General features: G+C 46.4%; 1 protein-coding gene across 1 annotated transcript in view; it reads left to right on the top strand.

The window, feature by feature from the left end:
- Nucleotides 1-25,159, top strand: part of LOC135920724 (adhesion G protein-coupled receptor E2-like) — a 240,841-nt gene that overhangs the window by 203,536 nt on the left and 12,146 nt on the right. The window contains exons 5-14 of the mRNA XM_065454952.1: nt 6,788-7,069; nt 8,084-8,521; nt 11,023-11,157; nt 12,387-12,592; nt 14,563-14,700; nt 15,366-15,460; nt 17,183-17,399; nt 20,138-20,324; nt 23,912-24,034; nt 24,879-24,973. Coding sequence (XP_065311024.1) covers nt 6,788-7,069; nt 8,084-8,521; nt 11,023-11,157; nt 12,387-12,592; nt 14,563-14,700; nt 15,366-15,460; nt 17,183-17,399; nt 20,138-20,324; nt 23,912-24,034; nt 24,879-24,973 — 1,916 coding nt within the window. The remainder of the gene's footprint in view (nt 1-6,787; nt 7,070-8,083; nt 8,522-11,022; nt 11,158-12,386; nt 12,593-14,562; nt 14,701-15,365; nt 15,461-17,182; nt 17,400-20,137; nt 20,325-23,911; nt 24,035-24,878; nt 24,974-25,159) is intronic.

Here is a 25,159-nt window from a genome sequence, read left to right as displayed (position 1 = left end):
TATTAAACGAACGGTGCGCTTGACAGCACGTATTGGTTACAGTGAGTGACTGCGCAGGTACGGTGCGGTCAGCAGACTTTCCTCTCTTCGGTCAACCAACGTCTCTCCCTGTCTATCAGTTAATTAGATTTTATGGCAAAATACCTCGTAGTCGTGGTGTCGTGCGGCGGAGCTCCTTGAAGTAATTTTCGGAAACTCGCCTTTGTGGTGAATTCGAAAGCAGTTTTGTGCCGAATGTTTTTATAGGAGCTGGAACTTAGATTAAAGGGTACGCGCCGAAAAAGACGTTACTTAATAAAATGTTTCGTGCAGTATCTCTGTCAGTAGGATTGGAGAAATATTCCTTCAACATTCACGCAAGAAGCTTGCGCCGGTTTGGTGCTGGCCGTATTATATAAGGAGTTACGCCATTAAAGTCGAGCTGCGCACTTATATTGACATCATCTCCCCGTACGATGTTATTAACTCGCGTCGCGAGAAAAGTGGTAACAAAAAATTGTGGAGAGCACACACAATGTTAGCGAACCTTTCTTGGTTTCTATTGAAACAAGGCGCGTGTTATAGACAAGGAACGGTTTTGCCGTTTTAACGCGACAGCCTTAAGGAGCTCGTGTCGCAGAAAAGCCGGTGTCATCGGCGTCGGTGTCGGCGTCGGCGGCGTTGGCCGTGAGCGATAAATCCCAGCAGGCACTTCATGAATATTTTTCTTTCTATCATTTTTTCTCTTTTTCACAGCCAAGCGCAATCCGAGCCTCTAGATAGCTTCGAACCCATCACGCACGGGCACGCGCCCACCGTCGACGATGCGCCTCGAGCGACCGAATAAATGCTATCGCAATACAGAGCAAAACGGAACGACGTACCACCAACGTAACTTAAAATCCTTAGGTACGTCTGACTCTTACACGAGGCATCACATTTTTTTCGGGAAATTGCGTTAACGGGCGAAGAGCCCTTGTAAATCATATGTACCTGGGCTGTACGCCAAACGGTCTTCTCTTTTCCGACAAAAGGGTTCTTCTAATCGTAACCCTCAGATTTTTTTTGTTCTTTTTTGTTATCGCGGTTAGCGGAATGAACTCATCGCTCAATCCAGGCGCACCAGTGGGTGGATTACGCGTCGCGCTTTCATTTTGCGACAACACTGGGGCATTGTTCTGCCACTTTGCCATCAACACCCGCCCAGTCAATAGTGATTGGCGGTGCTCCTGACCTGCGACATTTGATCGATCGCATCAACAGAAACGGCGAAATGAGATCCCAACCCTCTGCTACCCGATCAGCAGTTACACAGCAGTCATTCCTTCACGTTCACTATCTCGCTTGCTCGCTGTTTTGTCAAGCACGCTCGACATTTCTTTCAGTCTCAGAGAGCAGTTGTTTTCGTACTACGTTTAAGCTAAGCGAAACTGCAACTCCATAGGCTCCTTTTTCTTAATTCGGGGGAGACGTCGCTTCATAAACCTCAGCAGCTCAGTGGCATGGCATTATACGCTGATCGCGAGGTTACTGGTTCGATTTGAGACTGGAGCAGTCGCATCTCAAACGGAGAGGAGTGTGAATACAGTGGTGTTGCCGCATTTACATGCGCATTAAGGAGCTCGATGTGGTAAAATAACTTATTCCGAGTTCCCCACCACTGTGTGCCTCATAATCAGCATATATTTCCGAAGAATTTGAGAATTCTTAATTTTTTTTTTTAGAGATTTAAGGGATCTGATAAAATTGGGAAAAGGACCGGCGTAGGACCGAGTCGGCCGGCCAAAGAAGATAGCTAAAGGAGGCGCATGATCCAGCAGTTGACACAAAACTAGGCTGGCTATAATGATGGGGATGATACAACTGAAACATATAATGAAGACATGCATAACAGATTTTAGTGAATAGATTTTATCCCTAACGCGTCCTTCTCGCCCCCTTTTCTCCCTTTCAAAAAGCAGTACTGTGGCCATTGTACAAGCGAAACAGCGTCATTGCTAAGAGTTGACCGTACTCTGCAAGAATTTTCTGCTGGTATCGATGTTTTTTTAAAAAGAAGAGAATTAAGCCCCATTTCTTGAGCGTACATTCACGGAAGCATAATTGCACGACAAGAAATGAATAAAAAGAAAACAATCAGTTAAGTTGATTCCTTGTTTTACCTCGCGCAAAAGCCCACTTGGAACGCCATCTATCAGCCTACTCGATCAGGAGGGCCGAAAATAAAATACAGCCGATTGTTGCGCAACCCCGATCACTCGCTTTCTTCTCCCGTAAAGCGGGCAAGCTAGAGTTCAATGCGAAGTGTGCGGAAAGCACTTTGCGACGGAAGCGAAACCTCGCGTGCGAGTTGGGATATCGAAAGCGACGTTCGATCTTTTCATCCGGGAACATCGGTCGGATGCTTTAGGAGTGGCAATGTTAGGGAAAGTAAAATAACAAAAGCTAGAGCACTCAGCAATGCGCGTAAACGCGCTGTCAGTGTTTACGTCTTCCGCTCACCGCTCGCCATTCTTCCAACGCGCTCCATGCAGCGTTCGTAAAAACGTTTCCTATATTACTTGCACACATATTTCATTTGCATTGTGTACCCTGTTTTTTTTCTTTCGTTCCGCCTTATCTACGTTCTCGCGTCAACGCCATGCCGCCTTCTCAGAACATCGTCAAAAGCTTTGCATAGATTGCGAAGTGTCGATAAGAATCAGCCAACGCGCACATGTAGGCAGACTCACACACGCACACACGCATACAAACTCTTGCACGGTTCTCAGCCAGAGTGTGCGACGACGCTCTCATCCGTCGAACTAAATGCGTTCGGGCGGAACGCGCTCGAATGGAAAGAAACTGCGCTTCTTCCCTTCATTCTTGCTTTATCGTTGTTTCATGGTTCTAAACTTTCTCCTTGCGCCTAGCGTCGACCCATCATTTCCCGCGTATACTCTTGCTCCGATAAACAGCACAGTCCTTTGGCACACGAAGACTTCGACGAAGCACTTTGATTCCTTATCGGACGTGGAATATATCGCTTCCGCACCATCGTTCTCTGGTTATTGTGTTTACTCGTTGCATATTTTTTGGTTAACAGCTCAAACTATCATTTTTCTTTTGCTTGACGCGTTGTCACCCCTTGCACGTCCGGGCTTTCGCCATCACCTTCGATAAGTGGTGTTCCTGAACTAACCAAGTGTTCGCTAAACAAATATAAGTCCGTTAGAATTTTCGGCTTATCGTAATTGTGTTGCCCCAACTTTCGCTATCTCCAGCCAACTTTCCCGCTTGTCTACTGCGGCAGATAGCTGCGAAGGCCGCCTACACCCAATCAAAGCTGCCCGGCCGTCGGATCTTCATAACACGGGTTTCGGGATCAACTCATAGCACAGCTTTCAAGACACTCACTCACTCACTTACACAATCAATCAATCAATCAATCAATCAATCAATCAATCAATCAATCAATCAATCAATCAATCAATCAATCAATCAATCAATCAATCAATCAATCAATCAATCAATCAATCAATCAATCAATCAATCAAGAAAACAAGCACTCAAACAATTAATAAACGAAGCAAGCAAGAAAAAAAAAGACACGCAAACAGTGGCCTCCACAGCACATGTGGCAAAGCACATATATGCGTCATACGCAGGTGGCGCGTTGGGCTCCTACACCACGGTCGAAGCTATCATTTTCACTTTCATTTCCCTGCGAAAAATCTCGCCTTCCGCGTAAATACGTTCCATACTTCTAGAGATCAGACCACAAGTCATCCGACGACGCTTCGGACGCTCGTGCGCAGTCCACACATTGCGTCTGATGACACACGCTGGCACGAGCGAACGATACGAAAAACTGAAAGCTAACGCACGCGGTCCGACGCCTCAAAGAACGCCTTTGGCGCCTGGTATAAGGATGCGTGCGATCGCGGCATAATGATTAGGGTATCGGACTGATGTGCTGGGAGACAGGGGCTCGATCCCACCACCTCACATGCCCGTTTCTTTACAGCATTATAAGCCGACCTCACCCACTCTGAGGTTGTATACAACAGAAAATTCGAAGTGTGTTGAGCGAACGTGTCACAGTGGGCCCGAAATAGGAAATTTGCAAGAAATAGGAGGCGTAGAAAAATCGCTTTGATAAATACGAGTGGGATAGGTAACCCGTGACACACGCATAGCGGTCAAGACGTGACTTTACCTCATACTAATTACTCTATCGCATATTTAGATATTTAGCTGCGTTAAGTGCCGGACTAGTTCGTTTTTATTGAATAACACGAATAGCTTGCTGTTTCCAGATTTTTGTTTTTCAATATATGATTTTCCTCCGCTTTCTCCTTCCAGACCTTCCGCTTCACTTGAATATCTAAGCGCTTCTGATGCAATGTACACGTGGTATACCACGTTTCCGAACGGCGCATTTCGATACGCTACGGCGGCGAAATTGCCGGCCAAGGCCTCCAAGCTAGCGTGTCCTGCACCAAACACCGGAACGAGCCAACCATAAGATATTACGCGTTAACGTTTTGTGCTACACAGTATAGTCTTTACAAGTCCTTCATTCAAAGGCAGTGGTGGAGAACGGATTACAAGCAGCGTAAAAAAAAAAAGGAAATTCAGAGATCGGCACATCTCCTACGTCTGTCATTGCACTCATTTTCAGTAGACGGTGCTTTCCTTCTCCTACTTCCTCTTTAGTTCTTTAGGCTTCCCCTTGGCTTGCTGCGTGATCAATATTGACCCGACAGCCAGCGTCTCTATCGAAGAGCTGCTGCGCTGCTGAGCCATGGTGATGGATACGCGCTGGAACATGGTCTTCTATATTCGGGGTTTCGTCATCATTCCTGCGTTGGCTCTGTTGACACTTGATCCCTTGGTTGCGCTGCATGAATGCTTTCCAAGGCACCCTGTTTGCCATTTTATACATGTGTATTTTTATCGTTTCGTTCTCTTTCACCTTTCGTTTGTGTCCACTATTCGGTAGCTTTAATGCACTTTGCCTCAACGTGTGCTCTGTTCGTCACTCTGTCATTCCGATTTCCGATTGGGAAAAGAAATGGCAGTTTTGCCATAAGTGCCGAGTAGTGGCAGTGACAACTCGTGTCATACAGGGTAGCTTGAAGGGGCGAGCTATGGATCGGGGTGAGACAATACATCAAGGGGCAGGGTGTGCAGGAGGGAGGATTTCATGCGCGCATGCGCCAAAGCACTGCTTCCATGAACGGACACTCGGAATAATTCGATTGCGACAAGGATTTTTAAACGGTTGCTCAAGCGCACGTGCTCTCGCGTGAGCCACATGGGTAATAGGTAGGGGAGATAAGGCTAAGCATGGCTCACTTAAACTCGCCATGCGAAGCAGCATGATTAGTTTTGTGTCTAATCAAGGCAATACCGTGGTCAAGCCCAGACCTCGAAAGAAGCCACCTGCCTTGTGCCGGCGCTTGTCACGGAACGTATTTTGTCGTGGATATTCCCACGCATTGGAATGCATTAGTAGGGATACGTCACTTTGTACACATATATATAGAATGCTGTGGGGGGGGGGGGGGGGCATTCGGGGCGGCGGCATTGCTAGACTGCCCCTTCGATAAAAGAACGATACAATCCATCATAGGCTGTCTTGCTCCATCCGTAATTACAACTCGCCGCATTGGAGGTAGCATTTTCACTATGCAGGGCCTGCGGGATCAGTGGCTGTAATCCGGAGGTTGGATGCGAAACAACGCACGTTGATATTAAGCGATCCTCCGAGACACGGGCAGAAGGCACTGTGCAGAATCGCGGCAGAACCAGCTGTCGTGATTACGTGCACCGTTCACAGGGACAGGTTTTGCGAAAACCGCGACGCGTAGTCGTGGTTCACACGGCCGCACTCCCAGCCTGTTCCTCCGCTTTGAGGTTACTCTTCGCAGGCTTTGTAAATCGCGCATGTTGAGTAAATATAGGTGTAGGACACAACCCCTAAACTATAGTTTACAGTCAGGGAAGAGGAAATATATCGTAGCCCATTTCGAGCGTCGTTTATTAGCGTATTAGGATTTCAATACTGAGTCCAACAACACCGCGAATCATCGTTGAGGGCAAGCTAAAGGATATGCGTGAACGGTGCGGTGCGAAGCACCATTGCCATTCCCGTGTACCGGTAGCGAGCGTGTGACGCTTAGCGACAGCTTACGTGTCACGCGGATGGCCCTCGTGTCTTTTTGCACTCTGAGCAGTCACTCCACATATGCGTCTAAATTGACGCGCGTCGACTAAAGGACCAAGATAACACGCGAGCCTTGGAGAGTCTACAGCGGCACTTTTTTAACTTCGTCATTGTAGTTACAAACATTTGACTCCAAAGTTGCTCAATCTGTTTTTGCACGGCTTTGCGTCCATTTGGACGCAACGTATTTCTCGACAAATGCTGGCCTAATAACGGTGGTTGGTACACTTACGACACTCCTGGCGACGCAAGAAAATGGTCAATTCTCTTACAAAATATAATTTGTGAATAATAATACTATTCAGTGCGATGCTTCATATAGATACGCAATGCTTTTCCATGCTGTTGTACGCAGCACCTAAACCATGTTACTAATTGCTTTACTGTCTGGTTTTCAAGGCAGTTATTGCAAGGGTGTTGTTGCTGCTGCAGACGGGTTATCCGTACACTCTGCGCACTTCCAGCATTTGGCAGTTTCAACGCGTCTCTCTTGGAAGTGGCTCTTAGCCTGCGTTGCACAATGACCTATCATTGATGCCCTCCTTATCCGTCTCATCTGCTCAATCATGTTTTTTTTTTTAATCTCCCATCTCGCAGACCCCCAGAACGCGCGCGCTGTCGTGGTGAACGAGACGAGCGTGCGCGTCTGCTGGCAGCGACCCCTGTACGGCAACGTGTCCGGCTACGTGGTCAAGTACCGGGCGGCGTCGGAGAACGTCACCTCGTACCTCAACGTGACCACGGGCACCGCCGCCGACAAGTGCGTTCCGGTGCTCAATCTGCGGCCCTGGACCGACTACGAGTACCGAGTGTATGCCTGGAACGGCCGCGAAGAGGGCATCGGCAGTCCCGTGGACAGATTTGCGACGCGCATCGACTGTGAGCATATACTGCAGAGATCAGCAGTTTGCAGATGACACGCCTCTTCTTACGCTATGCGTGGGTATAGCACAACTTAACGTCGACAAAGAGTAGAGACGAACGAAATATTCGAGGCATGCGCAGTACTCACAACCAAAGTTTTTTGTTGTTGTTGTTAGAGGGGAACGTTCATATAGCATATACAGAACACATGCGTTACGATAAATCACAAAAGTAGATGACAAAACGAATTGATAGGGAGACAATGACAAAAGCATGGTAAAGCAAACAAGGCTAAAGATAAACAAAGGAAAAAAATGACAAAAACAACAAATAACTGCGCTCCAAGTTACAGAGGTGTCATTTGCATATAAATATTGCTCTCGTATTGTTTTGTCGGTGTTACGTCGCTCTGCTAAGGCATAGCGGTGAATGCGTGCTGCCTTGTCAACCTTACAGCCATTCTCCGCAAGCTTCCACCCGGGAAGACTTGCACTGAACGAATAAAATAATTACAGTTTCTCTGTAAGCCCCCTCCCACTCTCATTTTCTTGCGCTACACTCTTAATCTAAAATAAGGAGTCGTAAAGCAGCCACATAGTATCGCTGCTGGCGCTGGAAACAGTAAAATGTAGACGGAATGTGAAACCACTCACGAGTTCACACGAAGGCTTAAAAATGTTGAAGACCCCAACGTAATCAGAAGCGAAAATGGAGCCTTCCTCTGTAGCGCCTGTGTTGGGCAGCCGGGCGCGGAATGCGCCACCAAAGCGGTTTCTTATTTTTATTCACAGCTCACCTTCACTCTTACAATCTCTGTGAGATCTCTCTGATCACGCAAACCCTACAAAAGTGTTCGGAAATGTGCTCTCACTTTTCTTACTGACGTTCTGTACTACGAAAGCTTCCATTCACTATGAATTTTCGTGAGCTTCACCGCGCAGAAAGTTTTACTTTGTCTCAAGAGTGCTTTGGCGTCGTATAACGTTCTCAAACATCGCTCTCTCTCTCTCTGTCTCTCTTAAACCTCAGACTGCCTGATGAACGTCTGCAAGCACGGCTCGTGCGAGGTCACGGACGCACGCCCCGGTTACCGGTGCGTGTGCGACCCGGGCTTCTACGGGGACGCGTGCGAGCATTTCGACCCGTGCTCGGAGAACCCATGCAAGACGTTTGGCACGTGCATCAACACGGGTCACGGCGAGTACCGCTGCGACTGCTTCACGGGTTTCTCGGGCCGAAACTGCTCCGACTTCGACCCGTGCCTGCTCAAGCCGTCCGCCTGCCTGCACGGGGGCGTGTGCCAGTCCAACGCGTCGCACATGTTCACCTGCCTCTGCGTGGACGGCTACTACGGCAAGACGTGCCACCAGTACGACCCGTGCTTCTCGTCCCCCTGCCTGCACGGCGCCCGCTGCCTGAACGAGTCGGACGTCAAGTTCAGCTGCCAGTGTCTGCAGGGATACGCGGGTGAGTCCAGATCGCTGCAGCTGTGGTCTGGAGCTACCAAGTATTTCGAATTTAGCGGGGCTGTCCCGAATTGTGAGGTAAATGACCCATCTCTCGTAGTGACCCCGTCGAGACGGCCAGATATGTCCCGATGACTGGTATTTCTCTCTACCACTCGATAACCGTAAATGGACAAAATTTCTTTTTATAAAGCCTGACAACTCGCTGGCACGTTATTCTTTGTGTGTAGTCTGTGGCACTGTGGCACAAAGGCGGGTTCTGCTCTTGCTCTAGGTGTGTTGTAGGCTAGAACCATTCGCAGTACGTTTCCCTGTCGGTTCCCACGTTAGCCAAGCAGCAGTACTGTATCTTTGTTATAGTAAACACTGGCGGCTCCTGGCACAGAAAGAGTCGGTAATTACCAGCGACGCCCTCCTTCTCTTCCACACTTTCCTCGCCCTTCCGTTCCGATTTTGTCCACTCCAGAGTTGGCAACCCCGTTGTGGTTTCCTGTCTCTAGAAGACAAAACGCTGCTATTCGTTATCCTTTAGCCTGCAATCTTTGTGCGCTTGATGCTATGCCACAGAGTGCACAGCAATTAAGGATAGTTTCGGCATACAAAGTACACTGCCACTAGTATACAACACTAAGGGATAGGAGCCATGCTATGTAACAAGCGCGGTGCGCAAGGAAGTGCAAGCTAACCACGCGTTGATGCACTGCTAATCAGGCACAAGTTTAAACGACAAGGTTGAACCTACAGAGCCTGCAACAGATATCGGACACGGAATTTCCCGATCACTCTGTTAACTGGGCGAGAAAACCTATACCAGCCGCAGTTAGGCCTTTGTCCTTAAAGGGCCTATTTCAGTGTTTAGAATAGCGTCGGCACACGTTTCGAGAGGCAACACGTAACTGCAGCGACCCGAAGTACACAATCTGAATGCCGCACATCTAATCGATTTTCTCTCTGAAAGGGTAGGCCTTTTAACGCGAAGTCCGGATGGTGCGTTATCGTGTTGTGCCGTTCTCGCAGGCCATTTCCACGTGTTTCAGTGCGTGCATATTACCGAGCAGGAGGAGGAGGAGGAGGAACTTTATTATTGGAGAAACCACTGCGCGGTTTATTCCTGGATGGTTCCCTCTGACAGGGCTGCTGCGGCGATCGCGGCTCGCCGGGCCTGGTCGAGGGTCGCCAGTTGGCTTCCCAGGTCCAGTTCAGAGAGTCTCGCCTCCCAAGACCATGTACGACCACCACGTATGGTTGTGGGTGGTTACAACACTAATGCAGTCTGATGCGCTCGTGTTTCGCAGTCTCGGAATGAGAACATCAAAATATGACTTGGATGTTTCATTGTGCACACGTGTAGTGGAAACCCACTTCTTGTACTACTTTAACTTTTTGTTGTTGCAGCGTTCAAGCTGTAGATAGCATCCGAAGTTTGATTCGCTCGCACCCGCTTCACCGCGTCGTCCTTTCAACCGTCCAGCTTTCAGTTTGAGCAGGCACGGTTTTCAAAGGATCTGTACAAGCAGGCGAGTTGAGGCAGTCTGGCAACTTACTACAGATTAAAAATATTTACGCTGTTGAGACCTGCAACCTACGTCTGAGAAAGATTAAGTCCTAAATAAGCAGCAAACTTGCAAAGAACTTTAGAAGCAGTGGTAGGCTTCTCTCGGGAGAACGTAGCCTTTGGTGACATTTCGTTGCGAGCGCAGTCCTTAAAGACAGTTTCGTTAACTACCGAAACGCGTCAGTTAACGAACTTGCAGACATCACTTGCTGAAGGACTAGTCGCATCATTTGCAAGTGTGAAAAGCTCTGGTTCTTAGTTCCGTATTAGGATGGCTACCACATTCTAAACTCTTTCATTTGGTGCAGGTAATTCCCGTTACATACTGAACAGAGGAAAAGTATGATATTAAAGTGTAGTCCACAATGGCAGGCACCCAGTGAATTTTAAGTTCAGTGATTCACACATTCTCGCATGCGAAATGTATAGCGACAGAGTAGTATTTATCCAGATTGTTCCAATGTGGAGATCTCTTGGTTTTAGCGCTTCCAGAATCATGCTCGAACACAGACATTCTTCTCGTTTTTAGCGCTTCGGAACCACACTTAGCCTAGCATTGAAATGCTCACGTGGTCGATACCTTACGAAACGATAAACGAACATGCAATGTTTGTGAAGTTAACAACCTCCACAATTCTCAAGGTTGCGCTTGATATTTATGAAAGACACAAGAGTCTACGATGACCTTCCTGTATTAAAGTTCACGGAAACCTGAAACGAATGAGACTGCAGCTGGCGTGTTTATTTTTTTATCGATCTGAAGGACATTCTGATCATGCGACAGTTTGTCTTATTGAGACACGCGATACGTGATACAACACACACACATGCAGCCCGCACAAGCATGCAAACGCACGCACGCGAACGCGATCAGCAGACATAACGAAACAACATGTGATCGCAGCTTGTAATTAGGTGACTGTATCGCATTGCACGTTTCACTGCAGGAAACCTTTGCGAGCAGAACATCAACGAGTGCCTCTCAAGCCCTTGCAAAAACCGCGGTGAGTGCGAGGACGGCATCAACAGCTTCACCTGCCACTGCCCTCCGGGTTACGGTGGCCCACTGTGCGAGCTCAGAGGTAGGCCTCTCGTTTACCTTTTCATTGCTTGAACCTAGCTACCTCCTGCATGGTTGATAGTAACACATGGTTTGTAATTTGTTTCTCAAAAGACATGTTTCTTGCCGCAAGTCAAAACACACACAACAGAAATACACATACAAGACAACGCGGGCGGCTGTCTTCTATGTGTTTTCTTCAATGTGTCCTTGTTTTGTGTGTGTGTTTTGACTTGCAGCAAGAAACGCGTCTTTTAGCGAGCACCAACTAGGCCAACAAGCAGTTCTGTTCTTTCTAAAAGGTCACCGGAAGACAGCGCAGAAGCAAACACTCAAGGAACTGTATTTGGGTAAGGGTGCACGTATAGCGCATACTGAGAACTGGAAAAAACAGTCAGTATAGGAAAGCCGTTGGCAGTCACAGCTTGTACCATCATGTTTGTTGTCTTGTTCATGTGCTCTTCTCTTCTCGCTGCTTCAAGATGATTTCTGCAGACGGTATCGGCTTGATGAAAATGCTCAGCAAATGTATACGTCAAGCGATACTGCGCGAAATACTGTGCTTCGTTTGTCTGATGGCTGAAACGAATTGCCTTAGGAGTAAAATACATGTATAAACGTTGGTCAGGACATACTTTTATTTAGTTTTAGCTCATTTTTGAGCATGTTGACATTATAGTTGTGACACACGTCACGAAAGCGGCATGAAATAAATTTTATAACTATCCCTGTCAAACTCTCGTGCCAGATATTTTGGTGCGCACTAGGAGGTGAGAATTAATACCTTTCTTTTTTTTCACTGCGGCTACTCACATCGATGGCGTAGTTGGATTTCCCTGTCTCGTACGACACATTTTTAGAACCTTAAGGGTAGGGGACACGGGACCATCAGCCCTCTTAAGAGCACGAAAGATTTTATTGTGTACGAGAAAAACTGCAACCTATTGAACTCCATTTTTAGAGTTTGTGTACTTTGGGTGAAGTGCTTTAAGTTTTCCGTTGGAGTTCGCTCAGCAACACCGGGCACTCTTAGTGCATTGTGACCAAGTATGCGGTCTGGCTAGCTACCCTGAAAACATCAATTGTCAGCACCTACATTTACTCTTACAGTGTACTTCTGCTGCAGTGCCAGATGATTTCCATGAAACTTCACGCTTGAATTGTTGTTAAACCCCGCATTTACACGATATTTGAGCCTTCGCAATATAGTCTCGACCAATCTACAACTCAGTTCTCTCGTTAACTCAACAGACGCTTGCCCGGAAGAACTGCAGCAAACGGACAAAGGCACCTTCCACTGGCAGCCCACACAGCATGGCTCCGTGGCCAAGGTCGAGTGTCCGTACGGTGCCTACAACCCGGCCAGCGAGTACAAGTACGCGAGGCGAAAGTGCCGTCTGCTGCCCAGTGGACAGACGGGCTGGATGAAAATTTCGGCGCAGCACTGCCGCTATAAGGTAAGGTAGACGGGCCAACACCAATCTCTTGCGTTTAGCGGGTAACTCTTAACGAAGCCGGCAATTTGATTTAGTTGGCCTGTCATACTGAGACCCTAATCTTCACACTAACAAACGATCCGGTGCTTTTTCGACCTTACCAAGTCTCAATCAGGGTAGTGCCATTCATTCATCTAGTAGCCCTCCTCATTATTTCGCACTCCCATCATTGCCCGTGCGTGAGTGGCTCAGGTAGGTCCCGTGGTAATTCCAAATGACCGCACGATCATTAGATGCGCCAAATTAACAAAGACGGATCTAAGGTAGAAGAACACACAGTACTGTGTGTTGCGCCTTATGACCATTCTTTTCATTTTGGTGCTACTCATCTTTCCAGTGTAATTGTTAAACGAGTAAGATCTGCCGAGATGAAACTTTGTCCAGCAACATTGGTTATTTTTGAAGTATACGAACATAATTTTTGTTAGCCGTTAACATAACACTTTCTTGAACGGTGCACAGCATTAGCCTCGATAATATTGCGCACACTGCGGATGTGAAAGCAGTAAACATTTATTGGTGACAAAATCTTTAAGAAACAAACGTGTGCAATAGAAAGCTTGATATTCTCTATAGCCCAGTTGCCTTGGTAGTAGGTTATGTTTTCAGTTGAGACCACTTCACGGACAACGTCTTGCTCTTTGTGGTAACTACTGTATCCTGCAAGTGACAGCAAAGAAGGGATTATCACTTTTGCGTCATTATCGATTGTTCAGAAAAAAGCAAGAGATGCGTACGAGCGTTGTCTAAAGCCGAGGCCCAACAACTTGGTGGTTTCCTGGCTATTATGGGGCTGTTATACTTAACATCGTGTCAGTGGCACATGTATGCTTCGTGTAAATTGAAATGTCACAGTAAAGCTCACTGTGAACTGGAAGAGCTAAGTAGAATACTAGCACTCAACACAGCTCATATTAGAGAAGACGGCGTCCACACGGGTGTTTTGTTAGTTTCTGCCATTTTTTTTGATGCAGCAATTAAACCATTAGCTTTAACTTTTCTATAATTTGATTAGTTGCACAAAATGTGTAATAGTACATACTAAATTGATGTGCCCCGTACTAAAGGCGTCAAAGTCCGGTTTCTGGGCAAGCAGGAATTCACACAGGGCTTTTGTTCTCAGGGGATGAAAGAGCCAGTAAAATTATGGAGGCAAGAAATCAGAAATTTACACAGTAAGAACTGTTAGGAGTTCTGTCTGCCTGCTGAGATCTCGCCACATGGTTTTATAAAAAAATTACTTTTCTTTCAAATGCTGCTGCACTTTCTCATAGAATGTTTTTATTTTCCTGCTTTTTGAAAATTTTGTTATTTACAGATACTCACTTTATTTTTTTCATCCTACGTACTTACGTACGTAACGAGATTACCTACGTACATCCTCGCGCACTTATGTGGAACGTTGAAAAGGCTTTGAAATCGATATTGACAGAAGCAGCACGTTATCGGTAAAATAAAGGTAAAACGCAGTTTGTTGTAATAAATGAAATAACGCAGATAAACTGGCCTAGAAGTCCTTAAGAAACAGCCAAACAAAAGTCGCAGAGTGGTTAATTATTCAACTTTCTTTATTACACCCTACATTACTATCTAGTACAAACAGTAGTGACTTGACAAAGGCTCAACTGGGCTTGCCGTCATCTCAGCATTTATTTAGGAGACCATCACGGAGTGATGGCTGTGGTAGTCCACAGCCATCGCTCCACAAACCAGTGTTAGTCTGAGCCCAATTTTGTTCCTTGGCTTTGGCTCACCACTCTAGCCACGAAATGGCGACAGCTCTGGTGATGAATTATGATTATGACAGTGTTATAGCTAGCATGTAAAGGCCAATACTCATTTTTGTTATTCTGAACTTTTTCTTCCGATCGTGGGCCGAGTTTCACGGCGTTCTCTGTGAAGTGTCCCATCATTGTATTGCTGTGACGCAGAGCTTTCAGACGGCCGAGAACATCACCTCCGAATTGGAGTTCCTGACGCACGATCCGAGCAACATCAGCCCGGAGCAACTGCAGAGCTTCGCTGATAAGATTGAGCCGGTTGTCGAATACGCCATCAAGGATATCAAGGTAATCTAAACGCTGAAAATAGAATGTTGGAAACACTGACACCGAATGCGGGACTTTTTTCGGAATTGACATACATCCCTGACTTGCTGCCATCTATCTTTACTAAGGTAGAATTCCAATTCGAGAGGGCGTGGCCCAGCATTGAGTTGTCCAGGGTGCGAGTGCGTGTAAAGTTCTGTGGACAGATGCACGGTCTTCCACGTAACCTGCTGACTACTTTCCACTGCCCGTGTAGTTTTGATCCACGATCGCGACTTTGCTCACGCATCACCTCTATCATCCTTAACACCTTCTCGAACCTCGAGGATGTTGTGATGGCAACGAGTTGTCTTCATCAGCAGGGGACCGTTTGCTCTTACACGTACGCGCTCACGCCCATAACGTTACACTCACGCATCTGCTATTAGAATTTCGTAAGGAGTGTTCCTGGTCTCAGCAATCGGTCATCTGTGAAATAATAAATCCTTAATTTACAAGGCTTTCGACTGTATCTTCCATAAGGTCAATAGCAGCCGTGTGTCAAACGTTTTCAATCAGAGTGAGATATAATCACAGGGTTTGAGAGGCGGGGAAAGGGCAGGCAGTCGACAACTAGCATGCTATGTTTTCTTTGTTAAGAAATGCGGTTCTCGTATGAGTAACTTGGCGCATTCATTCCAATGCAGATTGCGCAAGCCATGATTCACGTGATCAGCAACTTCCTCGCGCTCAATGACAGCGTGATCGCAGAAGGAGACGCGACAGGAATGGCTGTCGAAAAGTAAGTGCACAGGCAGTCCCCACTGTCCAATTCACATGGCCCGCGAAGGATACTTCGCGAAGGCTTGACTTTAATTGAGTGGTATTAAGGAAGGTTCCGCGGGTGAAGTTTTTTTTTTTCCAAAATTTCGCCAGTGAAAATCGCAGCCATCTCGCTGATTAGTGCGTGCGTTATTCGTTGGGCGGCGCACGTGACGGTGCGGGGCTAAAGCCCCTTCAACTTCGTAAAGTACCGCCACGCTTTGAAGAATGCCGCCTCCTCCTCGCGCACTCGGGCCGAGGCCGACGCCGCGTCGCTATTGGCCTAATAGCATCACGTGGGCCCTCGCGCCGTGCATCAGCGCCATTTTTGCTCGAGAAGCGTCTAGGGAGTGGCGACGAGCGCATGTTGGCACCGTTGCTACGCTCGAGCAGTGTAGGCGGCGCCACGGTCTAGGAGGGAGCGTGAAAGAGAGGAGAAACGAGGAGGAGTGAAGGCGGAGGAGGAGAGTGTCACTACTTTACGAAGTTTAAGGGGCTTTATGCGGGGCGGGAAGTGGCGGCACGTAATGAATGTAAAAACAAGCGCGCCGATAACGTTCCGAGGTCTAGGAACGGTATAAGGCTTTCGCACTCCTACACGTAAGCAGTCTTAAGTGTCTGCGAATTTTTTCTTTTTTTTAAACGTCGGCCGCGCGTGTTACGCGCTAATTTCTCGAGTTGCGCTTCCGCGTCATAGCTGGCGTTTTGAGACACCGACGTTAGAATGCACTATTTCTGGGATCGATCAGCCCCTATTCAATAGTACTTTCCTTGTAGCCGCTGACGCTACGTTGAAACCGCGCGGCGCTGTACTGCCTACATAACCGGCCTCCGTCGAACCAAGTTGAACATTACATTGCCGGAGTGCAACTGTCTTCGTCCAGAGCCCAAAAGGCCCGTAGCTGGCACAGCAATAAAAATTGAATGCAAGGATTGCCATTACTTATTTCTGTTTTAAATTTTGCTCTACTAACGCTCCCAAAAGGGGTTGCAGTGGGGGAGGAGGGGTCATTTAAAGCAATCTATTTCAGTTATAGGGGGATAGTGAACATCACTTAGGGAAGAACGTACAGCACAACAAAATTGTAAAAAGAACAGAAAGGAAAAGAAAGAAAAAGAAGTAAATGCAGAACTACAGACTACGATTATTAGTACAAACGAGTAGCCAGAATGAATCAAACTGCAAGCGAGCGCCGATCACATCCCGACGTTCGAAAAAATTGGGCATGGAAACACGGGCACCAGAAGAAGGAAGTGGCCGACACAAACGCTGGCGTTGTCCATTTTCCTCTGTGTGTGTCTGCACCCCCCGCCTAACCTTTTCTTTCTTTTTTTTCTAGAGCGAATCCATACCAACCACTCCAACTTTCGGTCGTTTTAAGTGGCGCCCCCCTTCGCATCCATCCTCTCATTTGATTGTGCCTGAGTTCAGGCGCACCAATCCTAGTGTTCCGACGTATGAGAAGAGGTATGACGAACTAACACTATAGACCCTAGGATTCATTCTTGCCCCATTTGTGTTTTTAATCTTTCTTTGACATGAACAACTTGGCTAATGTTAGATGGGACACCATAATACAAATATATATATATATATATATATATATATATATATATATATATATATATATATATATATATATGCATAGTCCCACCTTTAGTAGCCATAATGCCACGTATTCACGGGATGCTGTACGTGCAGGCTGGTCTCTGTTGTGGAGCGATTCACCTCGGAGGTGGTGCTGGGACCTGGAGCGCTGATCATCGAGAACGAGAACCTGGTGGTGAAGGCGGTCGCCTGGTCACCAAAGCTGCTGTCTCAGGGTCAAGATTTTCTCAGCTTCTCCCTTCGCTCCAACGGAGACCACTATCTGCACGAGGACTTCTCCGGGGACGGCGACGAGCAGGAGAATGGAGATGTGAGTGGTGGTAATTTTGCTTCGCTCTGTTCCCTTTTTTTTTTTGACAATCTGCGGAACATGTTGTCATGTTCAGTTCACAGAGGAGAAGAAGAAAGAGACACGTTCCGAGAAACACTATTATTGTAAGTTTTTTCGCATGATAAGCTTAGCAGACTTTGATGAGTTTTCGAAGATTAGGCAAGCAAGAGTTTAAAGCAAGGCTATCATGGTGACCAGCTATGGCGGAGTGAATCAACTTCCGCTCTTGTACGTAGACTCCGAATATCGACTGAAAAGTATACAAATACTATTCAAGGTATTTCATCAAGATTTCGAAGAAATATTGCCCATACGAACGGATATGTATGTGAAGAATAAGCGGAATTGCAAGCGCGTGGCCCTCATCTAGATTCGTTATGACGCTAGTAAGCCGTGGCATACTCTCTAGAAGCTACAAAAAAAACTTCTTGAGTTCAGCCAAGCAGATAAATTTTACTTCCAAGTGAGATAAATGTTTCGTACGTATGAATACGACATGTTAAGGAGCTCACTGCCAACGAACTTTCATCACAAGAATTTGCTCCGCATGTTTTGTGTCAACCCCTGTAAATTTTGGTGGCTCACTCTGACGCCGCAAAATTGTGCTTCGTATACCGCATTCACATATTGCTCGGACGCTTCATCTGTTCCTCCTAACCTTCGCTCCGAGGTTGTGAATTCGCGCTTATCTCATGTTTTCACTCACAATATCTTGGAAGTTTTTGCTTTCCCCAACAGAAACTATTTCTCAAAGCCTCTCATTATTATTACCACGGCAGGCATGCCCAAACACAATAGTAGTTCGAGTGTTCCTGGACCACACAATATTCTCGATGAGATGATAAAGAGCGCGAAGCTCATTACGAGCAGCTTCAAGCAAATTATTTTGTCGTGTTCAATTGCAGGCAGTTTGCTTCCTACTGAATGGAAACCTAGACTGTACCATTGTTGAAGTTAGGTGACCACCTGAGCTATCGACTTATCCACAAATATCAATAACTTGTATTGCATGTAAGCTTTTCGAGTATGTCATTTAATCGCAAGTGGCAACACATGTATACATAATATACTTCTTTTTCCTTAACCAGCATGAGTGCTCAGTGGCATGCTCCAAGTGAGTCGAACAGGCGCGAAAGAGGATCGGGGATCTTTGAAGTGCGGCACAAACCCGGTCATGCCTTATCTTTTTTTATATTCAATAATGTTTTTACTCACTCACTCACTCACACACCCGATGCGTTCTGTTTAAGTAGGAAAGGCATCTTGGATCTTCAAATGACTATCGTCTCTGTGATGTACCGGCAACCATAAAAGCCTGCTTTATTGGCTGAAAGGGTGGCACTATCATTTGCGATGTTCTCCAAGGACACTTTCAAAACGGCCTCGACGTGAACGCTCTTGTCATACGATATCTTGAGCCATTTAAATGTGATGACACGCCGCATTTTGACATGCTGTTACAGGTTGAGTTGAACAGTTTACGGAACACTCGCACGTTAGATCGGAATGCAGAAAGAAATCTATCTTTACATTCACATTTTCGACAAATATCGTTTTGCAGCTGACAGAATTTTATGATCAAAGAGACTTCCCGCCCGACATTTTTTCGCTGTTGTCGAAGTGTTCCTGTTCGGCACTCTTTTAAAGAACTGCTTGCTTTATTGTCTTGTGAAGTGCTTTTTTTGTGCTTAATCACCTCATGCCTAATGAACTTATGTTTTTTTTATATCTGTTATAAATGTCATGAAAGGAATTAAAGCATTCGGGGTACTGTCCCCTGTAGAATTTGGGTGCCGTGCTTGAGCATTCTGTGAGACTCAGATTCACTTACGCCCGTCCCCAAAGAAACGTTGAAGGACTTCTGTTTGAATGAAAGACTGGCAAATATTCACTGAAACATACCCAGTTACCTAATTTCATTACATTGAATTTCATTTTATTTTATTAAAGTTCATTGAAGAGCGGAACACACCTAGCGGCACATGCCCAGTGACCCAACTTGGCGTGAAAGATGTTAGGTGCACACCAATAAACCGCAAACTGGGTGAAATTCTCAAAGAATGTCAATCGCATTAAAAGCAAAGGGCACGCAATCTCGGAGCGTTAGAGCTTGCGAAGGCCGGCTGCGTAATGTCACGCTCTCTCGTAGTTTACTTCCCTCCTCCATGTCCAAATACATAGTCGCAGCGAGACTTCACGCGCCGCGGTCGAGCGTCACAACCTATCTATAACGAAGCCCTATTTCACTGGAAATATCGTTGTCAATGTGCGCAGTCGCGCAAATCTGCAAATAGCTTGCTTTTATTCAAATCGGTGAACCGTTTGCTTTTCTAAGACTTTAGGTTATTGCTGTTTATAGATCAACAAACGTGCCTTTAGCTATGAGAAACCAAGCAAGACGGATGTTCGCTATAAGTTGGAGGCTCGAGGCGACTGAATCGGGGAGAACAACGAATGTCGCTGGTGTCAATCTTGCGACAATGGGACTTGCCCTGTCCTGACGAGGACAAGCGCCTCTGTGAAAATGTTGGCTCAGGCGATTTTGTTTAGTCAACAACGGTTAATCTGACAACTGTACAAAGTTTTTAAAGGTAGCGTTCGTTTAGGTAAGCTGTCACTTTAGTGAACATTTCGATCGGTGCCGAATGGTATATTGTAAGGATGTTCTATTGTATCATATCTATTTGTGCATTCTTTACTTACTCGGTGCTACGCAGAACATCGTGATCGCCATCCCTTTCGAGGCGCTGTCGATGGCCATCAACAACTCTCTCCTGGCGGCCGGTGAGCCCTACCGTCCCATACACGAGGTGGAGAAGGGGCCTCGCATCGCGTTCATCTCTTACCGCAACGACAAGTTCTTCCGGCCTAATCGCCACGGCCCGGTGTCCTTGGTGAGCGCAGGTAAAAGCGTTAGATGATCACTACTTTCGGGATATCATGTTTTCACATTCACCAGATAGCGTAGGGGTAGTATGCCCCGTATTACATGTGTAGCAGCATGAACGCTCTAAGCAGAGAGAGAAACTATAGCCACCGGAATAAAGAATGAAGAAAAAGAACACAATTAGGGAAAAGTTATGATCAGCTCATAAACCTTCCCAATTTGAAAATGATTTCTTTCATGGCTGCGGCAGCAGGAAATAAAGGTTAAGCGTGTCTGGAAAAAAAACGAAATGACAGCTCAGAAGGCAGTTCAGTTTATTGAGCAGGTGCGCTGAGACGCTACGTATAAACCTATTTCAGTCAACGTCAACGAAACAACCACAACACGGGGAATTCTCATTTTCCTTCGATTGCTCTGTCGGTTCAAAGGCCTTCGACATGGTTTCCAGTTTTATCGTTATGGTCTGTTCATAACTCCATCTGCTGGTTCTGGCACACAACAGACATTCCTTTCATGTCAATTGTGAGTTGTTTTGAGTAACATGTGTTGTTTCTCTTTGCGTTCTTTTTTGGCTGCTACAGCATTGAAGAGTTTACACCTGTACTTCATGTGTGTGCTTGACTGTCTTTTCCGGTATTGCGACGGCGGCCGTATTCATCGTGAAGCCAAGTCCCCTTCCCCACTTTCACCCTGACCGCGGCGCTAAGGAAACGAAACTTTGCCACCTGCCCTAATTCTAACTCACGTTCCCGGGGTAACGTTCAGCCTATAGTACTGGGCGGGCAAACCACAGTGCTATCGGCGCCGTTTGATAGATACTGAATTCTGTGATCTATCGTCTCAAACACCGCATAGAGAGAAAAGATTACACATAAAGGCAGGGAGCTTAACCAGAGGTAGTTCCGGTTGGCTACCCTGCACGGGGGGAAGGGTTAAGGGGGATAAAAAGAGAACGAGAGGGGAAAGGGGAGATAGATAGAAAGAGAGATGAGCACGAAGAAAGATCGTACGCTATAGAGCGGTAGGGGGCGGCGTTCTTGAAGTCCATCGTTAAGCCCCGTAGACCGCCGCAGAGATTAGACAGTTTTTGTTTAGCGTACGTAACTCTAGCGTACGCTATACGCTATGATATAGCGTACGCTAAGCAGCGCACGTTTTCTACAGCTTTAGTTGGCCGGTGATATCTTCGGATCTCAGGGGCCATATGCCGTCGTTGCGGCTATTTCGCGCTTGTAGCGATAGGTGGCGCTGACATCTCGAACGTTTCTTTCGTTAGGCTTCGAATCGTTCGAAACGAGAAGCGATCTGGAAAACACCACGAAGTTATCCATAATACTCTGTCGTCGAAGCGGCCTGAGACTAAGCGATAGCCGTTTGCACAGTCATTTGCTACGAGCGAAGTGCATATTACAAAAGCAACGCCAAATTCAATTCGAAGCGGGCAGCCGGGACCGCCGCCATGTTTCCCGCAAACTCCGCAAGCCCCGTAAAAACGCTAACGCTAACTCGTTTGCGTTGCGTACGCCCGCTATACCCGCTATTTCATTCAGCGTTCAGTGCATGCGCAGTGACGACCCGCTATATTTTAGCGTACGCAATGGTATAGCGTATGCTATACTAAAACTGCCTATTACTTTAAGTGGCATGGCTTCTACGCGCGTACTTGAAGAGGCCGAAGCACGCAATGCTCTTAGCGGACGATAATACCGTTGTCTGCGCCGCGGTAAAAAAAAATAATGTGCGCATGACGGTGTTCGCTGCGAGTCTCCCGACGTACGTACAGCGCCAGGAAAAATAATCACGTATCATTTAGAATATATAACGCGCCCACACACAGTGTTCATCTTCACGTTAGCTTTGTAACCTCCTTGCAAATAAATCAGGCTACTCGAATCAAATAGCTCAGCTTCCCGCTTCGAATAGACACATGTGAGGAAGATTTTTTTTCCCCACCACGTCGAAAGCGCACGCTGACTCTGAGAAGAGACTTAGAGTATAGACAAGAAAAGACGCTGAAGCAGAAGGCATGTGGAACAGCCGCAGCTCCCTCTGAAGCCCTGACAGATTTTGACGTCGTAGCTATAAGTAGGGTAAATGGGTTTTAACTGCAGAGGTAAATGTTATTTAAAATAAAGAAAATAATATATATAGAAAAAAGTGAATACTTCAGGGGCGCATAGACGCTCACACTTACAAGAGTGAAAGGAAAGAAACCAAAACAAACGAACCATAACAAAAAAAGCGATTCACTACAAAAGAAATGGCTGTGGCTTAGCTAAGGTTAAGCCCAGGATGCGAAGCATACAAGCCTTTATTTTAACGCGACAGCGTTAAGTAGCTCGTGTCGCAGAAAAGCCGGTGTCGTCGGCGTCGGCTCAGGCGTGCGGCGTTTGCTCAGGCGCACATTTCGTTGTCGCGCCGAACGCTGCGTTGCTAGACGCTCCCCGCGTGCGATGCGGGGGGCGACGCCGCGAGCGACGGCGCGAGTTGGAGCGCCGTTCCTCCGCTGTCGTGACGTCACGGTGTCACGTGGTACTGAAGGCGACACCGCCGCGCCTGAGGAGCTGGGTTGAGCTCTCGTAATATGCTTCGCATAAAAAACAGACAATCATCCCTATAGCATGTCGCGTGCATGTAGTATGTACTTACATAAAAATATTTTACTGCACTGAAAACTTCTCTTTCAAGGGCACTGACTGTCTAGGTTCCAAGTATACATTGTTCCAAGGGACAGTAGATGATTTCGCAGAGCCTTAAGTTTAACGCGAGCCTGTTTCCTTTGCTGGGCGCATCAATGAATAGTAAGGTAGCGAGTGGGCTACATCCTCTTACACCCGCTCGCCACAAACGGGTGTGGAGCTTGCACGATGAATATTATAAGGATGGACGTTTTTTGTTTTCAACACCAAGTCGAAATGGAAGAAGCGACATTCCCTACCCACACCCCCCTCCCATTCCTGTGCCCCCTTCGTGGTATTTTCCCATTCTTATTTCATTTCTGCCCATGGTCTACAGAATACATAAATTGATCTTTTAGACTTTTCACAAAACTGTGCTGCAGATAACCTTCTCGCTGAGGCATTTCTGCTCTTACCTATAGTCAATTTTTAATCTGTAAAGATGCAGTACACTGCACTCTAAAAGAAAGCAAGTCTAAATTTAGAAACATTCAAGAACTTTTGCTAAGGCGGAAAGCCCTAGACACCCACACACAGAAGAAGGAAGAAAAAAACTGAGATCTGCGACAAATACGTAACGCACGGCGCTGAGCTTTCTGCGCGAAAGTGAAAATAAAATTATAAATTGGCTTTCCTTCTCTTTTCTTATAACGCCTTGTATAAAAACTCACGATAATGTCTTTTTTAAATAACACATATAGAGTCGAAGCTTATCCGGCGTTTCTCCTTCTTTAGTATTCCCTTAATCCGCACTGAGAGTGCCTGCTGTTGTCGCAGTATACGAATCACTTCGAAACAGGAAGAATCCGTTATGTTTGTTGTATTGTTTTTTTTTTGCTTTCTTTCTTGCCTGCACCGGCGCTCGTCGATGGAGGCACGTGCAGTTTGTAACAGAAACGTTTCCGTCCTCCCACATACGGTCACAGGCCAAGTCGTGCTCTCCGCAAAGATCGGCGACAGCAAGATCGAAAATCTCACCGATCCCTTGGTCTACTCGTACCCGACTTACAACGCCGAGAGGTACATCTGCGCCTTCTGGGATGAGCGCGGTGAGTATCGATTCCCGATTCCTGCGAGCAAGATTTGCTTCGGGACGCTAGTTGTGGAGTAGATTTGTTAATGAATTTCAAAATTTTCCAGGGTTATATACATAAAGGCCAATCTATAGCACTGGAAAAACTTAATTTGTTCGTAATTAACAGGTACAACCGGAAAAACACAACTCAAGGAGAAAATTCGCAACGCTTAGTTTAGAATGCAGTCTTTAGTTTCAAGTTGCACTCAGCGGCAGCGGAGAAAGCCAATTTTATTACTCAATCCCTGGTCTGTATACTTTTGAGTCTATCTTTGCCACATAACGATAATTGTCACCTGTCTCGCCTGCATTTCTGTCATGAAAACGCTGCGCTCGCCGCTTTCCCGTCGAGAATGTGCTGATAACGCAATTGTGCTCTCCCCCTAGCTTTTACAAACCAACAAACACACTCACACGCAAACACATACACACGCGCGCGACGATGGTATACAAACGAGAGCACGAGAGAAACCGAGGAGCTCAATTTTTCTCAAGTACAACCGCATAAAGCAACAGACAATGATGCCAAGGAGCGCAGATCTCACTGACTTCATTGCCTGTTGGTTTTTCATATATACATATATACATACATACATACATACATACATTATATATATATATATATATATATATATATATATATATATATATATATATATATATATATATATATATATACTGAACGTGTGAAAGATGATATACCGTAGACATGGGCAGTTACTTTGTGAAAAGTTCAAGTGAACGAAGTATCATTCGGCATTAGGGAATTTTGTGCACTCAACCGTCAAAGTATTTCTGAATATGCCCTCTCGTTTCAGGTAAGGAGTGGTCTACCACCGGCGTAATGACAAACCACTCGACAAATGTCACCGTGTGCTCCTCGACGCACATGACTGCGTTTTCGCTGCTCCTGGTACGTATCTTAGAGGAGAGAACGTTTCACGTCAAGCCTTTAATGACAGCTTACAGATTCCCACTAACATAAACGCGACTGTCGTCGTACCATAGATAGCGTTTGGGTGAGCAGAACTCTGCTGATTGTGAGAGCATGTAAAGCAGGTTAACCTTTCCATGCACATAACCTAATGAAGTGGGTATG

Source organism: Dermacentor albipictus, chromosome 6 (genome assembly GCF_038994185.2).
Source record: "Dermacentor albipictus isolate Rhodes 1998 colony chromosome 6, USDA_Dalb.pri_finalv2, whole genome shotgun sequence".
Taxonomy (NCBI): Eukaryota; Metazoa; Arthropoda; class Arachnida; order Ixodida; family Ixodidae; genus Dermacentor; species Dermacentor albipictus.
This window is presented reverse-complemented; position numbering and strand designations above follow the sequence as displayed.